Consider the following 16,745-nt stretch of genomic DNA (forward strand, 5'->3'; position numbering starts at 1 on the left):
CAAGAAGCCAAAGGTTGTTTGGTTCTGTTTTTCCTGTTCAAACGAATCTTTGCGTTTTTGTGGTTGACCATCTGTATTGTGTTCCTTCATTCAAGACGTTTAGTGACAGGGCGCAATAGCTGAGTGGTTAAAGCGTTGGACTGTCAATCTGAGGGTCCCGGGTTCGAATCACGGTGACGGCGCCTGGTGAAGGGTGGAGATTTTTACGATCTCCCAGGTCAACATATGTGCAGACCTGCTAGTGCCTGAACCCCCTTCGTGTGTATATGCAAGCAAAAGATCAAATACGCATGTTAAACATCCTGTAATCCATGTCAGCGTTTGGTGGGTTATGGAAACAAGAACATACCCAGCATGCACACCCCTGAAAACGGAGTATGGCTGCCTACATGACGGGGTAAAAACGGTCAAACACGTAAAAGCCCACTCATGTGCATACGAGTGAACGCAGAAGAAGAAGAAGACGTTTAGTACCAGTTGTATCTGGAAAGGGTTTTTTTTTCCACTTTTTTTTTGTTTTCTTTTTTTCACAGAAGTGTATTTCTTCCCCTGTTGTTTGTAAAGTGCATTTAAATAAATGCTCCTATGATTATTTTGGTATAACAATAATAATGTATAGGTTGTGGGGTTTTTTGTTTTTGTTAATGCATTTTTGTGAAGGAGTGAAATACAGATCTAAAACACGGTGTACTTTTGTGTTTATTGTTGTGTTAAATGGTGTGTGAGAGAGTACATGTATAAAAGGTACTGAGGTATGGCTACCATTTTGTCATGCCTGTTCATTTTTTTCACACTTAAGATTTAATTCTTGCTCTTAGTCTTACATTATGATAGTAAAGTTATATTTTTGTTTTGTTTTGTTTTTTTAAATAAATTCTAAGAGTAACATGGCAACTCTTATTTGTATGTTTGACTAGTTTAGTGATGCATTAGAACAGCTAGAATTTGAGTCTGAATTCCGAAGTAATCACTTAGATTCTTTTATAATTAAAATCATAAAAAAAAACACTGCAAAACTTACATCCCTGACAGTGACAAGGTTAAGAATAAGAATTACTGCATCATCATGATGTCATTCAATGATCTTTTGCACTGCTGATCATGATTTGTACCAGTATAGGCAGGTACCTTTGAATATTGAAAATGCGTTTTACTGATGAAACAATTAAGAATTTAGGTAATTTAGACATTTGTTTAAGGATGAAGTTCCCATGTATATTTGTTTTACATCACAGAAACAACCACTTGTTTGTGTAAGTGTTAGGTCACAAACTGTCTCGGACTGATATATTAATTTTTATTGAAGGAGCATGTTTACCATCTTAGGAATAAAATGTTTCGATTAAAGGTTCCATTGCCTCAGATGGTGTTGGGTCAGTAATTTCATATTCAGCATCTAGGTCTGAGCTTATGGGGCAGTCCTCTCCTTCAACTGCTTTAACTCACTCCGCACGATGGAACGCTGTAGCGTTCCTGACCTAAGGTAGTGTTCCGGATAACGGAACGTTATAGCGGTTTGGGCAATCAAAAATGTGTCCACATTTTCCTCATGGGGTAGCATAACAATTGCAGCTACACTGGGCATTGCGAACGTGTCAAGGGTCGAATAGATAGTTTCTTTATGAGATTCTGTGACATTACACTCACCAGCGAGCCAGTGAGTTTAGCACTCCACATGACAAGCTGATCTACATATGTATTGAAAATGGCGTTGCAGGCAATACAAGTGGAAATTTTTGGAGCAAACTAGATCACGACAGCGGCTTTTACCGCTGCTGAAGTGATTGAAATGCTTCAAACTGAAGGCTTTGACATCGACAAGGATGATGAAGATGTTGAATAAAGTATCTGCTGTGAAGAAAGCAACTAGCTTACCGACAGTGACCAGATACAGACAGTGACTCAGCTTCTGAGAGCAGTGAAGAGGGAGGGGGGTGGGTGTTCACACGACGTGAGGAGATGGGTCAGTGGGTTAAGTATAGTGAGTTTCATTCAGTTACTTTATGTTTTGTATTTTTTTATGATTTTTTTCCTAACCCTAACAAATGGGTCGTCTGTAGGGAAAAGCAAGGGAGAAAACTATTCGTCCAGAGTGAGTTAACCTTCCCCAATGATAGGTAGATATCCATTCACAGCTGAACAGAGAGAGGACGAGACAAGACAAAGAGTTTACAGAACTGGGCCATTTGCCACATGTCAAAGCGAACAGTGGGATAGGGACGAGGGGTGAGGAAAATCTGAGTAAAGTGCCTTTAACAAGGACACGACAGGCCTTGAATCCTGATCACTTGTCAACATTGGATCAGAAGTCCATCACCTTACTGATTCTGATGCCTCATTTGAATAAAACAGTTTCAGTTTCAGTAGCTCAAGGAGGCGTCACTGCGTTCGGACAAATCCATATACGCTACACCACATCTGCCAAGCAGATGCGTGACCAGCAGCATAACCCAGCGCGCTCAGTCAGGCCTTGAGAAAAAAAAAAGAAACAGGTGAATAAATAATAGGTAAGCTTACATAAATAAATAATAATTATAATATAAAAAAAGGTAGTAGTAATGACAATAATAATAATAAAATAATAATAATAAATAAATAAATAAGACAACAATGATCATAAATAAGCAAATAAATGTAAACCATGAAGACACATTCACACATACACCCACACATGCATAACATATGCACCAAACATGCAGTTTCACAGATATGAAAGCACAGTCAAATACATATAAACGTACATGAGCTCCAACACACACACACACACACACACACACATTACCCTGCACCTCCTCAAAACAGTCTCTAAAACAGTGCAATGGTAATGATTATCAGCTGATGAATTAAGTATATGATATTTGAAATTATATTTCAAGAGGATCGTGTGAGCAGTCAAATTGAAAATGATATGGAGGATCATTTTCAGCAACGTATGAATTGAAAATACTAATGAGTTTTTGTATGCATTACAGATTTAATGAATGAAATTTATTAAAGAGGGTTGTGTCTGCTATAGACGAATTCAAGTTACCTTTGAGGATCATGTTTATGAAGGTTCTTTAGAGGGTTGTGTTTACTGATGGAAAAATATGATGATTTATAATTTTCCTGTCCTACTTACAGTCAGTGCTAAGGTTTCTGGTGCCTAGAAGTGTTGAAGGGCAACAACTCGTCTTTGTAGCAGATGATCTCAGGCTGAAGCTTTAATACAGGACTTTTCACTGTGTTTATCAGTTTGTTCCAGAAATTCTTAAAACGTCTTAGGTGAACTTGCAGTGTGTACTTTCCATTATCAAAGCATCAGGGATGCCTATTTATGCATTATCCAAAGCCATGAATTGGCTGCATATCGCACAGCAAGAAATGAAGTATCATGATAGTCACTGAAAACAGTCAGGTCCTTTTTATTGAACTTTGACTGAGGATGCATCGGTTTTCATCCAACAAAAATCTCTCCTCTGTCTTGTCTGCTTCCTTGTGTTCTATCTGGTAAGTGATGGTCCATCATGTGAGTGCTGTTCCATCATGTGAGTGCTGTTCCATCATGTGAGTGCTGTTCTGTCATGTGAGTGCTGTTCCATCATGTGAGTGCTGTTCTGTCATGTGAGTGCTGTTCCATCATGTGAGTGCTGTTCTATCATGTGAGTGCTGTTCTATCATGTAATTGCTGTTCCATCATGTAATTGCTGTTCCATCATGTGAGTGCTGTTCCATCATGTGAGTGCTGTTCAATCATGTAAGTGCTGTGATTCAGATCAGTGGCTTTGCAGTGGAATGAGCGACCTGAAAGCGTACCTCCCCATCCTCATCAAATGGAACTGTATTTTTTCTTGTACTTGCCTGTCGAGACACTGTATGCAGTATAATTCTCAAATTGAACATCTTTTTTTTTTTCCATCTAAGTGAAGTAGTTAGGCTGGTTAAAAAAAACCCAAAAAACCCAACAAAACACTCATAGACACGTAAACAACAAAAGAAAGATGCAAACAAAAGAAAGATACAAACAATGTATATAAATATATTAATTTTGTGTTGTGGAGTTTCTAAAAAGTGACCCCGAGGTGTTTTTTTTAAGTAAGAAAGAAAAATGAAAAAGATGACTGTTCATCAATAATAATAGACTGATTAATTTTATTACCCAGAATGTTGTAGTAAAAATAAATCTGAAAACAAAGAGAAATGAAAATAAAGTTGAAGTTTACACCATCACATTGAAACTGAACATGACAATGAAAATGTAAAACGTTCCTGTATTCTGATCAGTGTATAAGGGCTGATTAGTATAGGGCCATATGGTGTGCAAGCAGTGGTATCTCTGCAAATAACACATACCACAGTTAAGTATTATAATGCAAAACCAAAATCCTTTCACAGCAATAACTCATTTCTTGAAATTTATATTATGACTCAGCTCATAGCATGCACAAGACATTCTTGGCATTTAATTTTATTGGATGGTGTATTCCTTGTACTTCCTGATGTTGATACTGTCCCCCATTCCATCTCCTGTATACAGCATTCATAATAGTGAGAAAAACATGTCTCACTGAGTATTCTATTGGAGGTTATGCCATTGCTGTACATTGTTGGTTTGGTGCAAGCAGTGTGTATGTAAGGTATTATATGTGTTAGATCATCTTTATATATATATACTCACAGGAAACTTAAGCATCCATAAACAGTTCATTTAATAAAAGAAACTATTATATTCTAGGTGATATTAAGGCTGTAGGATGGTGGATTGCTGATAAATGCTGTACCAGAGACACGTTTCTGAATCACAAGCACATTTGCATGCTAGTGGTAAGAGCAAGTGGTTAGGATGAGGAGTACATAGACAACAAAACAACTTCCAGGCAGGAAGGAGATTACCTCATGGCAAAGTGCTCTGAAGGCTATTAGCCTTGGCTCACAAGAACCTAGCCACTTTCACCACAAAGTGGGAAAAAGAAGTGCACATTTCTTGTGCATTTTGAAAATTCAGATACATTCTTAACTCACTCAGTGAGGCCAGTCTTCTCTTCTCTACACAGACCCCTCGGATGTCCAGTGGGTGTCTCAATGACCCAACCTTTAGCTTCCATCGTCAGAATTGTGGTATTCTTTGTCAACATTCACCTCTTCAGTATAAGAGCTTTCAGCTTGCAATATTTGGATGGTGGTAATTGGGGTGAAACGCTGTTAACGTCTTCTCTTTCACCCTTCGTATGGAGAGAGTTAATCACTTTTTTTGTTCATTGAAATGATGGAATGGATTTGATATTATTGTATTTTATTTTATTTGTTTATTTTGAACAGAATGTTATTTTTAGTCTTTTTTTTTATTACTAGGTCTAATAATAGGCACTGTTGGAAAACTTTCAACAGACAATGAATAAAGATTCTCCAAAACTGGGTAGCCACCTTTCGCATGTTAGAAATAACAACTCTAAACAAAGAAACCAGAATCATGTTTCAAATTAGGTATGGGTAAATTTTGAGGGAATATCAAGCCCAAAAGATTGCTGAATTTTTTTTAAAAAGCTAGATTTACAGTCATATGTTTTTAGCCATTTAAAGTGACAATAGTTGCTGTCAGTGAGATGAAGGAAAAGTTAACTCCTTTAACTTCCTTTTCATTTGAGAAATTTGCACTGATGTTGACTTAGAACAGAAACATGGGATTTGCACTTTATGTTGAAAAAAGAAGAAGAAAGCGCATTTTGCGGAATCTGTTCACTTCGTCCAGCTGTGGATCCACTTCGCATTTCAGGGGAGTGGAACTGGAAGTGACGTCTGATGGGAAGGGAAATAATCTATATTGAAAGGGAAATAATTCTGCACTGACCAGTAGCTTTCAGGAAAGGAAAAAGAAAGATTCAAAACATTTCCTAAGATGGTTGAGAAAAAAAAAAAAAAAAAAAATCACAAGTTTGGTACATGTATTGGTTCCAGAAGAATCACTTTTCTGTGTTTTATGTGTGTGTGTGTGCATGCATGTTATGTATGTGTGCAGTCGTGCGTGTTTGTGTGCGTGCGAGCATGTGCGTGCATCTGAATTTCTCATCAACTGTTTTCATACTCCAACAGTACCACACTTCCCTGACATTGTTTAACTCTAGGTGGTGAGGAGGAGGAGGGGGGGAGCGAGACGCGAAGGAAGAGGGTGACGACGGCAGTGAGGCCATGTGGCAAGACATGGAGCGGGACGCCAGGTCACTGCGAAACACCTACAGGGTGGACGTAGACGATGCTGGGGTGGCCATGACTGGAGTCAGTGAGTACAGGCCCCTGCGGTTCTCCTTCTCTCTGTGTTGGGTCTTTCTTCTGTGTTGGTGTCGAACCTGTAGGAGACGCCTGTGGTTGATGGAACGCGTAGCTTTTTGTTGTGTGTGTGTGTGTGTGTGTGTGTGTGTGTGTGTGTGTGTTCCGTTCTTGTTCTTATCCTTTTTTTTATTGTATGTGTGGTTTTTCTCACCCTAGGTTCTTTTGTGCTTTGTGTGTTTAGTGTTCTTGTTCTTTTGTGTTTGTGTACAGTGTGCTATTGTTCTTTTGAGTTGTGTGTTGCGTTCGTAATCTAGTTCCTTTGTTTTGTATGTGCATAGTTGTTCACATTGTGTTGTGTGTTTATTGTGTTATTGTTCACATCTTTTCGTGTCATGTGTATGTTGTTTTCTTGTCTATTTGTGTTGTGTGTTTATTGTGTTATTGTTCACATCTTTTTGTGTCGTGTGTGTGTTGTTTTCTTGTCCATTTGTGTTGTGTGTTTATTGTGTTATTGTTCATATCTTTTCGTGTCGTGTGTATGTTGTTTTCTTGTCCGTTTGTGTTGTGTGTTTATTGTGTTATTATTCACATCTTTTTGTGTTGTGTGTATGTTGTTTTCTTGTCCATTTGTGTTGTGTGTTTATTGTGTTATTGTTCACATCTTTTTGTGTCATGTGTATGTTGTTTTCTTGTCCATTTGTGTTGTGTGTTTATTGTGTTATTGTTCACATCTTTTTGTGTCGTGTGTATGTTGTTTTCTTGTCCGTTTGTGTTGTGTGTTTATTGTGTTATTGTTCACATCTTTTTGTGTCATGTGTATGTTGTTTTCTTGTCCGTTTGTGTTGTGTGTTTATTGTGTTATTGTTCACATCTTTTTGTGTCGTGTGTATGTTGTTTTCTTGTCCGTTTGTGTTGTGTGTTTATTGTGTTATTGTTCACATCTTTTTGTGTCATGTGTATGTTGTTTTCTTGTCCGTTTGTGTTGTGTGTTTATTGTTTTATTGTTCATATCTTTTTGTGTCGTGTGTATGTTGTTTTCTTGTCCATTTGTGTTGTGTGTTTATTGTGTTATTGTTCATATCTTTTTGTGTCATGTGTATGTTGTTTTCTTGTCCATTTGTGTTGTGTGTTTATTGTGTTATTGTTCATATCTTTTTGTGTCATGTGTAGTTTTCTTGTCCGTTTGTGTTGTGTGTTCATTGTGTTATTGTTCACATCTTTTTGTGTCGTGTGTATGTTGTTTTCTTGTCTGTCTGTGTTGCGTGTGTGTTGTGTTATTGTTGTTGTTCCGGTCCCTGAGGGTGAGTGAGTGTCCTTGTAGTGATACCTTGATTTCTCTGTTCTTGTTTTGTGTGTTCATTCTCCTATTCTTTGACTTCTTCGTGATCGCTTTTTTCCTGCTGTTGCTTTCCGGTGTTGTTGTTTTCATTTCTCAGGTGCCCATTTTGATTCCTTGTTTCTTTTGCTGTTCCCACTTCCCCTATGATCCCCCTTCCCCATAACCCCCCCCCCCCCCCCCCTTCACTCCCCTTCCCCATCCCCCCCCCCATCCCACACACACACACATGTACCCCACACTGTTTCCAGAATGTCACTTTTGTTTCTTTCCCTTTTTTTTTCTTTTCTTTCTGTTTTACAAAAATGAAGAAAAATAATGACAAGTAACTATAACAATGAATTAACAAATAATGAGGCCAGGAGGTGAAATGATTAACAAATAGTAAAGAGTGGTAACTCTGTCAATTCACAAGAGACACAACTTCAAGTCAGTGCTGCTTACGCTACTGATTCAACTAGCACACAGGTAAATAAAAGGTACCGGTACATTGGAACAAACCCAGACACTTCTTCAGAAAAGGAAGCGCCGGGCCTGTTGTTATACCGATCATATGGGAAGTGTAAGCAGCACTGACTTGAAGTTGTGTATCTTGTGAATTGAGAGAGTTACCACTCTTTACTATTTATAACAATGAATGTTTACGAAGCACATTGTACACTTCAAAGATCATTGCATCTTTGAAATACGCTCAGGTGCACCCGTATCATTCAGTGCGTGAGACTTTTCAGATGTTCCATAGTCTATGGTCCTCTGCCAGTTTGCTGACGTGACTCCATTTACTGTTGACAAGTCTTTGACCTCTTTCCAGTGTTTGCTGCCAGTTCATCATGGACTGTTTAAAATACAGTTTAAAACAATTTCAACAGAATTGATAAACTTGACAACAAGGGAACAAACTAGCTGAAACATTTGAGCACATTGTGTCTCAATACAACAGGTTTCACCTAAACACACACACACACACACACACACACACACACACACACACACACACACACACACACACACACACACACAAGGAATCTGTATGGATGGGGCTTCAGGTTCATTTCAGGCACATGGTGTTGATAGGGCACAGGGAGATATGGCATGCTGAAATGAAAAGATGCTTATATCATTTTTGTATGTTTATGTTCTGTATATATGTATGTATGTATGTATGTATATGTGTGTATGTGTGTGCGTGGTGTATGTGTTAGAGAAATTTAAGAGTCCTTTGTCATCAACAGAAATGTAAAAAGAGATTCATTAGCCTCTTTTTTTTTTCTTTTTTTTTTTACTTGTGAGGGAAACAGCTCATTATCATTGACCACACAAGAGTCATGTAGGACTGTTACTGTATTAGAAGTTTAGCATTTAAAACATTGTCAAGTTCTTCACCTTCAAAGTACTGCAAAGAAATCATAAAAAAATGTGTGATGTTGTGAGTGGAAGAGGGGTGGGGAGGAAGTGGACGGACATAGGAGGAGGAGGAGGAGGTGCTGTATAGAAACCCACAACATTGCTCAGTTATATTTGAGCATTTTATGTGGACTCTAAGAGACCTGGGTGAATTGGTCATTTTATTGTTAATTGATCTTTTCTCTTAGACTGGTTTTAGGAAACAGTGGGTATTCAGCCCAGAAATGGCCCCTTTGTGATTAGATGGGCTGTATATAGAACTAGCGCAACATGATGTGGGTTAATTTAAGCATGCATTGCTGATTGATCACCTCTTAGTTTGGGTGGGTTTTGTCTGAGTCGATCCTTAAATGAGGATTGATTGCTGAAATACATGGCGCCAGCTCTGTGTGTGTGTTTGTGTGTGTGTGTGTGTGTGTGTGTTACTTATGTCTGTCAGATCTCACCTGTGCATGGTATACCAGGCCCAGTGCCTGTAGCTCCCCTGTTCACTGCACCTGATCCCCGTCCCCTTCTGTTAATGTCATTTCTGTTCTACTGACCTACTGTCCTCATTGTCAGTGTCCTCCTTTCCTCTGGCTCTCCCTGGCCTCATGGGTGTCCTCCCTCCCTCCTTCCCTCCCTCACTTCACCTGCTCCCACCTACCAGGTGTCTTTTTCTGCTTTGACAGATAGGCAGTGATGAAGGAAGAAATCAATGATGGAAAGAGGTTGGTGCTTATGTACCTGACAGCTGTCTGGGGTAAAGAAGTGCTGGTGATGCGTTGTGGGTGCATGTGTACTCCTGGTATCTCAGATCAGTGGAGTGCTTATGATGGAAATAGTGACAAAAAATTATCTGTTTTTTAAGCACTTAAATCAATATCAGATGAATGATATGAATCTATATTTGGTGACTTTGCTCTGGAGATATACAAGTGGACTCCAGTCTGTCTTAAAACAGGAAAGAAATAGAAACATTTGTGTTCCTGTGGTTTAGTGTCTTGTTTTGGTGGAGAGCAGCTTAGATTCAAGTCAGAAACGTCAGAGGATATCAAGGAAGATTGAAGAACATAGTACACAGCTATAAAATTCAAAACAGTATGTTACGGCAACACCTCAACAAGAATGCAGCTGTGCATATGCAATTCAGTGTGGATCAGTACAGTATGAGGTTATTTCACACAACTGGGGATGAGTGCCAGTGAGATGAGATACTCGGTATCTGATCAGGTCAGCACAAGTTTTGGGTGTAAATTGAGTGTCTCTGTACTGTTAAGTGAAGAAGTGTTATTGAGGAAAGCAGTGATTAAGGGTACCCATTCTTCTTTGCTTTAAAGAAAAAAAAATCAGGCATGTTGTGGTTTGCGATGGAGTCTCCCGTCGGTCCGACGGATGAGTAGGCAGGCAGGCTTATCTGTTGGTGTGTGTCCTCATAGCTGGGTGTTGAAGGGCTAGCTCGTCGTTCCGACATTAGCCTGATTGCCTGACCAGCACAGGTGACTTTTTTTTTTAGTGAGGAGGAGTTGTGCAGTCCCTTCCCCACTCTTTCGCCTACCAACGCTCACAGTCCCACAGGTGCAGATACTGCCATGTGTAGGATGGCCTCGGCAGGTGCAGGTTTTTGCTTCGGAGCTCCGTCTCCTAGGGGGACTTCCAGCCAAGGATAAGAGCTCCCCCTGCCCTTTGGTCATCCTCTTCCGCCTTCACAGCCATTGGGAAAGGTTTCCTCCTCGTTGGGAGACTTCACATGCGGCAGGTAGTACTGGGTTACATGGTACCAGTAGCAAGGGCTATGCCCTATGTTGTGGTTTACTGCTGTATCAATGGATATGACGATAATGACACACAACTGACAGGCCTGGAGGAATCTGGTGAACTGTTCTCCAGTGTGGCTCCCCAGAGACTCATCACAGAGTAAACTCTCTCCATACGAACGGCGAAAGAGACGACGTTAACAGCGTTTCACCCCAATTACCATCATCAAAATATTGCAAGCGGAAGGCTCTTATACTGAAGAGGTGAATGTTGACAAAGAATACCACAATTCTGACGATGGAAGCTAAAGGTTGGGTCATTGAGACACCCACAGGACATCCGAGGGGTCTGTGTAGAGGAGAAGAGAGGACTGGCCATACTGAGTGAGTTAAGGGAGAAGAAATAGACTGGTAATGATGAGAACACTGGAAACACACTGTCCAGTCTGCTGCAGAGGGATACGTGCTTGGGGACTGAACAGTGAACATCACAGTATAGTGCTGATACTGTCATCTGGTGGCTGGTTTTGTGTGTTCAAAAAGTGCTGTTGATGTTGATACTGATGAATTGGTCTCTGTACATAGCAATTTTCACCTTATCAGGCATGAGATTCCTCAGACTGTGGTCTGAAATCAGACTGAAGAAACATTGGAAAGTGGTGAATGTTTCATTTTTTTGCATAATTGTGGAGATATTGCTGCAATTTGAGACAGAAAAATAAAACCACAGTCTGTTCCCAGAACCGAGCCAACATTAAGTTTGCTTGGCTGTAAGAATTTTCCTTGAGTCTGTGCAGTTAGCATGGACTAAGGACAATTCTGAATGCTTGACAAACTTTGTGCCATTTAAGATTGCTTATGCATGCGTGCACTGGCCTCTGAGATGGTGACTCAAACAGGTCATGGACAAAACTTCAGTTCTGAAACACTGCAAAAACTTTTATTTCTGCCCACACCTTTAGCTGCTAATTTTCACCTGATAGAACAAGGGCTTGGGAGCAGAAAAAAAGGTGTGTATGTGATGTATGTGTGTGTGAGTTTGTGTGTGCATGTGTGTTTGTAAGCATGTGTGTGTGTTTGTAAGCATGAGTGTGTATGTGTGTGTGTGTGTGTATGCCTTCACACATAGATGCTTCAAATGTCCATTGTGTATACCAGTATATGAGGCCTCAGAGACTAGACAAGACAGGCTTTACATGTACACAGAGAGACAGGAAGGTGAGGAGGCAAAGAGAGGAGGAAAAGAGAAGTGAGGTGGGTCAGAGTCTGCCATCAGTACACAGAATCATGAGGTGTTTGGGATCCATTCTCCATGTCAACACACCTGGACGGGGCTATGTCAACAGTCATCACACGCCTCAGTACACCTCTGTGTGTTATGAGTGGGAAATGGTGTGTGAAAAGTGTGTGTGTGTCTGTGTGTCTGTGCCTGTGTGTGTGTGGTGTGTTTGTATATGTGTGTGTGGTTGGGGGTGTGGGGGTAATGTGTGTGCATGCATGTGCATTTGTGTGTGTGACTGTGAGCTTGCATATGCAACCTTGCCATGCATATGCGCATCGTGTATATGTGTCCGCATGCCAGAATGTGTTTAAGCTTCCACATACATGTCATTATTGTGCATGACAAGTTTAGTTGAATTACACACACCAAAAAAAACAAAACAACAAAAAAACCAAAAAAAAACCATACCAAATTCAAAGAAACAAATTCAAATGAAGCAATAAAACCTCTGTTTATTAGGTAAACATAAGCACAGGTAGGCTTTTACATAGATTTCCTGCAATGGAGTGGGAGAAACATCAATAGCTTACCATTAACCTAAAATACACAACAGAAAAAATTCCAGTAAGTGCAGTATGAAGATCATTAATGAAATCAATAGGTAATTAAAACATACCTTAATAGTGAATACACAAACTGAAAAGAATATTATGTTCATATACTTGCACTAGCTACGGAGAGAGAAGAAAGGAAAGAATGAAGAATAAACACTTTGTTGGAGAGGCTGAGGGAGAGAGAGGTTGGTGACCCCATCCCAGTAAAACTGTCCACAACCCAAATTGATCCACATGCCCTGTGTATCTCATTGTCCATGCAAATACACCAGCCTGATCAGTGTTAGCACTGCACTGTTTGTGATGAGAACTGCTTCAGCTGGAAAGGAGAGGTGTGTGTGTGTGTGTGTGTGTGTGTGTGACTCTGTGTGTGTGTGTGTGTGTGTGAGTCTGTGTGTGTGTGTGTGACTGTGTGTGTGTGTGTGTGTGTGACTCTGTGTGTGTGTGTGTGTGTGACTGTGTGTGTGTGTGTGTGTATGTGAGTGTGTGTGTGTGTGTGTGTGTGTGAAAAACTAAAGAGAGGGGGAAGAGGGAAAGATCAGAGAGAGAGGCAATACTTCTCCGTGTATCTTTGCTTATTCAGTGATGTGTTTACATGCATGCTAGTGTGTGTGTGTAGATTTTTGTGTTTAGTATCATGCTGCATGCACTTATTCAGTTTTGTCATATTGTATGTGCTAGCTATCATGTGCATGCATTTCTTACGCTTGTGTGTGTATGACTGTATGCATATCTGCATTGGAAGAAAGGCATTGTAATGTTAAGGATGGTGGTAGTATGGAGGATGTGAGCAAGGGGAAGAAGCAGTCAGTCTTTATATATAAAAATATATATATTGCCAAAGCATGTACACTTTCACTCATACTGTGTAAAAAAAAATTTTTTTTTTCTTCAGGCAGGGGCATATTATGGTCACTTCTACACTGACTGGATGAATGGATATAGACAGACAGACAGATGGGTAAATGATTAACAACATACTTGCTGGCAATCTAAACAACTCTTTGGATATAAGGGGGGAAAGATTGCAGGAAAGACAAGTTTGGGGTGGAAGGATAATACCCTGGATTGAAACTAAAACCAACAGCAGAGGATTGGGGGTGGACACATGAGAGAACAAGGGAAGAGTTCCAGGGGGGGAGAGAGGGCTGGGTGGGAGAGAGGGTGTATGATGATAATAATTATGTATTTATAAGGCGCAAAATCTTGATGAAACCAACTCTAAGCACACAGAAAAAAAAATGTAAGCACAAGCACACACACACACAAACAGGCAGACGCGTGCACACACATGCTCACACACATACACACGCACGCACACGCGCGCGCGCGCACACACACACACACACACACACACATATTTCAAGACCTGTTGTACGGCTAAACAAAACTGTCAAAAGAGAGGAGGGGAAAAAAACTGCTCAGAATTTATGTTTCTGCTGTACGCTTCACAACTTACCATACTCTTCAACATTGCTGCCACATTGCCTGTGTGCATGCACGTGTGCATGTTTGTGCACGCATGCATAGATGATAGAGAAGTGTGTTTTTAGGCATTGGAGAAGGTGGAGGGATTGTGTGTATCTGATGTCAAGGGTGGGGGAGAGGTTTCAGGCATGTGTGTTTTGAAAGATAGACACGGAGGGGAAGAAAGTTTATCCATAGAGAGTGGAATGATATGTTTTTGTGTGTGTGAGCGTATAGTCGGCATGTGTATTCTTTTCTTTCTTTTTCTTTTTCTTTTTTTTTTTTTTTTTTTTTTTTTTTTTTGTCGTTTTTTGTTTTTGTTTTGTTTGCATAAAATGTTTGAATCGAGTGGAGACAAGATTCCTGAAGATGTCTCATGTGTGTGGGTGTGTGTTGGAATACAATTTCGCTTGGAGGCAAAGCGTTCTTGTTAATGGAAAGATAAAGAAAAAAATAAAGAACCATTTTGTAAATCATGGGACAAACAGACATGGCCTTTTCCCCTCCAATTATTTATCATTATAATTGACTTCTGTTGATAGCATTCTGCTGTCTCTCTCTTTGCTTGTCCATGTAAGTTTGTGTGTGGTGTGTGTGCTCCATATCAGTAAGTGTATGTGTGAGTGTGTGTTTGTGTGTGTGTGTGTGTAAGTGTGTGTGCGTGTGTGTGTATGTGGTGAATGTGTGTGTGCATGTCCATGTGTGTGTGTGTGTGTGTATGTAGGTGGTATATGTGAGTGAGTGTGTGTGTGTGTGTGTGTGTGTGGTGAATGTGTGTGTGTGTGTGTGTGGTGAATGTGTGTGTGTGTGCGTGCATGTGCCTGCATTATTGAGGGCAGGGTGAAGGAAGGGGGTTCATAGAGATAGAAGAGAGTGTTGGATGATTGGTGCAAATGGTCTTAGTCAGTGTTGGTTCAGGGTTAATGGTCAGAAATTTTAGTTTCAGATTTGTGATTTAATATTACATGAAACACAAGGAGTTTCACACATGAATACATGGGTACACACTCCCACATGAATGCATTTACTAAACACACACACACACACACACACACACACACACACACCTGCATTTACTAAACACACACACACACACACACTGTTTCTCTTTCTCACCCCAGGCCCCCTCCCCCACCTCCCTCCCCCCCCCACTTTTTTGTCTCTCTCTCTCTCAAACACATGCACACACTCTCTCTCTCTCTTTATCTCCCTCTCTCCCTCTGTCTGTCTTGCTTACTTACCCCTGTCCCAACTCCTTTCTTTCTTCTGTGCTTCCTCTTTGTCTGGTCTTTGTTTTTGTGAAGCTCTCTGTGTATGTGTGTGCACAGGAGGCCAGATGTGTTTGTGTGCACAGGCAAAGGTGTGTGTGTGTGTGTGTGTGTGTGTGCATGTCTGTGTGTGCATGTGTGTGTGTGTGTGCGTGTGTGCGTGTGTGTGTGTGTGTGCGTGTGTGTGCGTGTGTGCGTGCATGTCTCTCTGTGTGTGTGTGTGTGTGCGTGCGTGTGCGTGCGTGTGTACAGACGGGGTGGATGAAAGGGGCAGTTAATTGTGGGGATGTTGACGGGAATCAAGTTGATTAGGGCATAGTGGGTCCTTTTGATGTATGGCAGGCTTGTGGCAGCAGTCTGTTACTTCTGACAAGTGCCGGAATGACATGCAGCCACCGGCACAGCTTGCCATTGGGCGTGTGGAGGGGGGAGGGCTGGTGGCTAGGAAAGGGGGGCAGGGGTTGGAGATTGTTTCTCTCTTACTCTCTGTGTGGTCTCTGCTCTGGGTAGGAAAGGGGGGCAGAGGATGGAGATTGTTTCTCTCTTTCTCTCTGGTCTCTGCTCTGGGTAGGAAAGGGGGGCAGGGGATGGAGATTGTTTCTCTCTTACTCTCTGGTCTCTGCTCTGGGTAGGAAAGGGGGGCAGGGGATGGAGATTGTTTCTCTCTTTCTCTCTGGTCTCTGCTCTGGGTAGGAAAGGGGGGCAGGGGATGGAGATTGTTTCTCTCTTTCTCTCTGTGTGGTCTCTGCTCTGGGTAGGAAAGGGGGGCAGGGGATGGAGATTGTTTCTCTCTTTCTCTCTGGTCTCTGCTCTGGGTAGGAAAGGGGGGCAGGGGATGGAGATTGTTTCTCTCTTACTCTCTGGTCTCTGCTCTGGGTAGGAAAGGGGGGGCACAGGATGGAGATTGTTTCTCTCTTTCTCTCTGTGTGGTCTCTGCTCTGGGTAGGAAAGGGGGGGGGGGGCAGAGGATGGAGATTGTTTCTCTCTTACTCTCTGTTTGGTCTCTGCTCTGGGTAGGAAAGGGGGGGGGGGGGGGGGGCAGAGGATGGAGATTGTTTCTCTCTTTCTCTCTCTGTGGTCTCTGCTCTGGGTAGGAAAGGGGGGTACGGGATGGAGATTGTTTCTCTCTTTCTATCTGGTCTCTGCTCTTTCTCTCTCTGGTCTGTCTTTCTTTGTTTCTCTTTCAGTCTTTGTATCAGTTTCCATTTTCTCTTTTCATTTTTCTGTTGTATACAGGTACACAGATCTGCTCAGTATCTATTATTATCATTTTTTATTCTCTCTTTCTTTTTCTTTGTAATATAAAAAGTCTGCGATGATGTTTATTCAACCTCCCTATTTTTTTTTATTTTCTTTTCATGTCTGATATTTCAGTCTTACAGTCTGTTTGCCAGCTTTTTCCTGGACCATCAACAACAACACCTTCCTCATGGACTTTGCAAATGTATAGCT

General features: G+C 41.0%; 1 protein-coding gene across 1 annotated transcript in view; it reads left to right on the plus strand.

Moving 5' to 3' along the window:
* The first annotated feature begins 6,125 nt into the window (after positions 1–6,125).
* LOC143299738 (tudor and KH domain-containing protein homolog) overlaps positions 6,126–16,745 on the plus strand; it is a 75,179-nt gene continuing 64,559 nt past the window's right edge. The window contains exon 1 of the mRNA XM_076613120.1: positions 6,126–6,256. Coding sequence (XP_076469235.1) covers positions 6,166–6,256 — 91 coding nt within the window. The 5' untranslated portion in view covers positions 6,126–6,165. The remainder of the gene's footprint in view (positions 6,257–16,745) is intronic.

This window comes from Babylonia areolata, chromosome 25 (assembly GCF_041734735.1).
Source record: "Babylonia areolata isolate BAREFJ2019XMU chromosome 25, ASM4173473v1, whole genome shotgun sequence".
Lineage (NCBI taxonomy): Eukaryota > Metazoa > Mollusca > Gastropoda > Neogastropoda > Buccinidae > Babylonia > Babylonia areolata.